At 61.2% G+C, this 2,392-nt stretch overlaps 1 protein-coding gene across 1 annotated transcript; it reads right to left on the bottom strand.

The window, feature by feature from the left end:
• Window positions 1-482: 482 nt before the first annotated feature.
• On the bottom strand, window positions 483-1,628 carry PUNSTDRAFT_139600 (uncharacterized protein; the record flags this gene model as incomplete). The annotated part of the gene is made up of 2 exons (XM_007389326.1): window positions 483-659; window positions 711-1,628. The coding sequence occupies 2 exons, from the start codon at window positions 1,626-1,628 to the stop codon at window positions 483-485; spliced, it is 1,095 nt and encodes a 364-aa protein (XP_007389388.1).
• Between the last annotated feature and the right edge of the window lie 764 nt (window positions 1,629-2,392).

Below are 2,392 nucleotides of genomic sequence, written 5' to 3'. Positions count from 1 at the left end.
GTGGAGCCAGGTGTGCCCTACGATGACTGTAGGACGCCCGAGGGAGCATACAGCGAGGGTGACGCGTTCCGAGTGATTGCCGTAGTGCATGATCACGTCCACGGTCTCACGGATCCCCCCGGAGTGGTTGAGGGTACCGTCGACGTTGTAGACCGGGACTGCGCGAGGGAGCGGCTTGGTGGTGAGGCGACGGCAAAGCACCAGGTCGTTGTCGATGAAACATCCCGTAGCGCCGCTGTCGAGGAGGGCTTGGACCGCGAACTTGTGACCTGAGTCCGTGGCCTGAAGTTGGAGGGGGAGTTCAGTGCTTCGGGAGCATCCGGAGACACCGGCGAGAACGTAGACAAAGGGAGGAGGATCCGAGGAAGGCGCGACTTGCTGTACTCGAGGCGATATATGATAAATCGGCTCGGGGGCCGGCATAATGATTTCAGGCAATACAGCGAATCTATTGGTTGTTTGCAGCGCGCTTGCAGACGACCCTACGCAAAATCCTCCTCCTGGTTCTCAGCTTCTGGTTCTCCTAGGGGCTCCGCCTCCTTGTCGGCAGGGACCACCCAGATCTCCCCGATCAGGTCCATCTGCTCCAGGACGTCCTCGGGGAGTCCGATAGCGCGGATCTGAGCGCGCTGCGGGCATTCGCGAGCCAGGTGTCCAGGCTGACGGCAGATGTAGCAAACACGCTGTCCTCCTCAACGTGTGGCATCGACGTCCATAGGAACACCTGGTGGCAAGGGCGGGGGTCCTGGAGGAGGCGCGAAGCGCAGGGCAGCGGGTGCGATGGGGGCCGCGACCTGCGGGCGAGCAGCGGTGCGCGGGGGAGCGTAGGTCTGAAGCGTCAGCTGGCGAGGCGGGGCCCTAGGAGCTCCTGATGGCTGGAAAGGGCGCAGGCGGGATGCCTCGGCCTGTCGCGCGGCGCTGGCTTCCCTCAGGCGGCGATCCATGCAGGTGACCGCGGCCTTCCACTCAGGGAGAGTGTCAGGTCCGAATGGCGTGGACTCCAGGGCGGTCCGGAAGTGAGAGGGGATCGCCTGCTTGAAGGTGGCAAGGAGAGAGACGTCCTTGCTGACCCCGGCCTCCTCAGCGAGATTCTCGAACTGGCGTATGAAGTCTTCGGCGACCGAGGAGCCCATGTGGAGCGTGCGGAGCTTGTTGAAGGCCGTAGCGGCGGGGTTGGGGTCTTCGAAGGCCGCGCGGAAGTGGCATTTGAAGTGGGCCCAGGACGCAAGGTAATCCGGAGCCTCCTCGGGTTCCCTAACGCCCATCTGGAGGTCGCGGAGGATCTTGGAGATGTTGTCGGCCCAGGTACCAGCCGTCCCACCGTGACAGTACGGAAGTAGGAACTGGATGCGTTGGATGGGGTCGACGCAGCGGCTGTGGTCGAGATAGTCGTTCACAGACCGCAGGAAGGTCCGGGCCGTAGACCGCGTACCGTCGAAGGAGTCAGGACGACGGAACTTGATAGTGGCGTTGACGCACTCCTGGTGGAGGTACCCTTCCATGGCGACGATGCGCGCGAGGAGCTGCGGCACGGTCGGTGGCTCTGGGGGGGCCTCCTCGGCTTGTACGGGTTGAGTCTGCGGTGCCGGAGGCACCGCGGGAGGTGCGGGGGGTAGATCTTTGTCCATGCTGAGAGGGGCGAGTCGGGGGAAACCGGGACGAAGGCAGTGTGATGGTATAGGTTTGCTAGAGGTTGCTTCTGGCGGCCGGCGGAACGGCGAGGCGTGAGCGAACTTCGAGCGAGGGCCTTCCGGCAGCGAGCGGAATCGCTAAGGGAAGTATGGAGACTTGTTCTTCTGTCAGAGTACGCGCTGGAGCCCCTAGAAGCGGCGCGGATCCCCCGGGACGGCGGTGGAGACGCTGTCGCACAAGGCAGGGAGGCAACTGAGAGAACAAGTCTGGGTTGCTCCCTGGTGTGACAGGCGACTATATAGAAGATGAGTAATCCATCAGCGCAACGAAAGATGGTCCAATGAGAGAAGAGGAGGGTCCTCAGGCGCCTGACACGTGACCGGTGGAGCGGCCTAGGAAGGCCGTGTGAGTGCGGAGGCCCTAGGAGCGCCGAGCGATGGAACGAAATAGGGGAGATGCCAAAAGGAGGGCACGGGAAGCCTAGGAGGGTGCAGGAGAGCGCGACCGAATAGGGAGACGGAAGTATTAGGGGGAATGAACGAAATGGGACAGAAGCGGAAGCAGAAAAAGAGAACAATGAGACATGAGGCGAGTGTGGGAGCCGTGCCCTGACACTATTGCTTTGATTGTCAGGTAGGCTGTTTTCATAGCCAAGTGAAGGTGGGAATTGTAGTATCTCTTATCAGTAGTGTCATGGCAGAGGCTCAAGGGCATTTCCAATGTGCCGATCTTTAAATACATCAATTATAAATATCTATGG

Source organism: Punctularia strigosozonata (genome assembly GCF_000264995.1).
Source record: "Punctularia strigosozonata HHB-11173 SS5 unplaced genomic scaffold PUNSTscaffold_52, whole genome shotgun sequence".
Classification (NCBI taxonomy): domain Eukaryota; kingdom Fungi; phylum Basidiomycota; class Agaricomycetes; order Corticiales; family Punctulariaceae; genus Punctularia; species Punctularia strigosozonata.
This window is presented reverse-complemented; position numbering and strand designations above follow the sequence as displayed.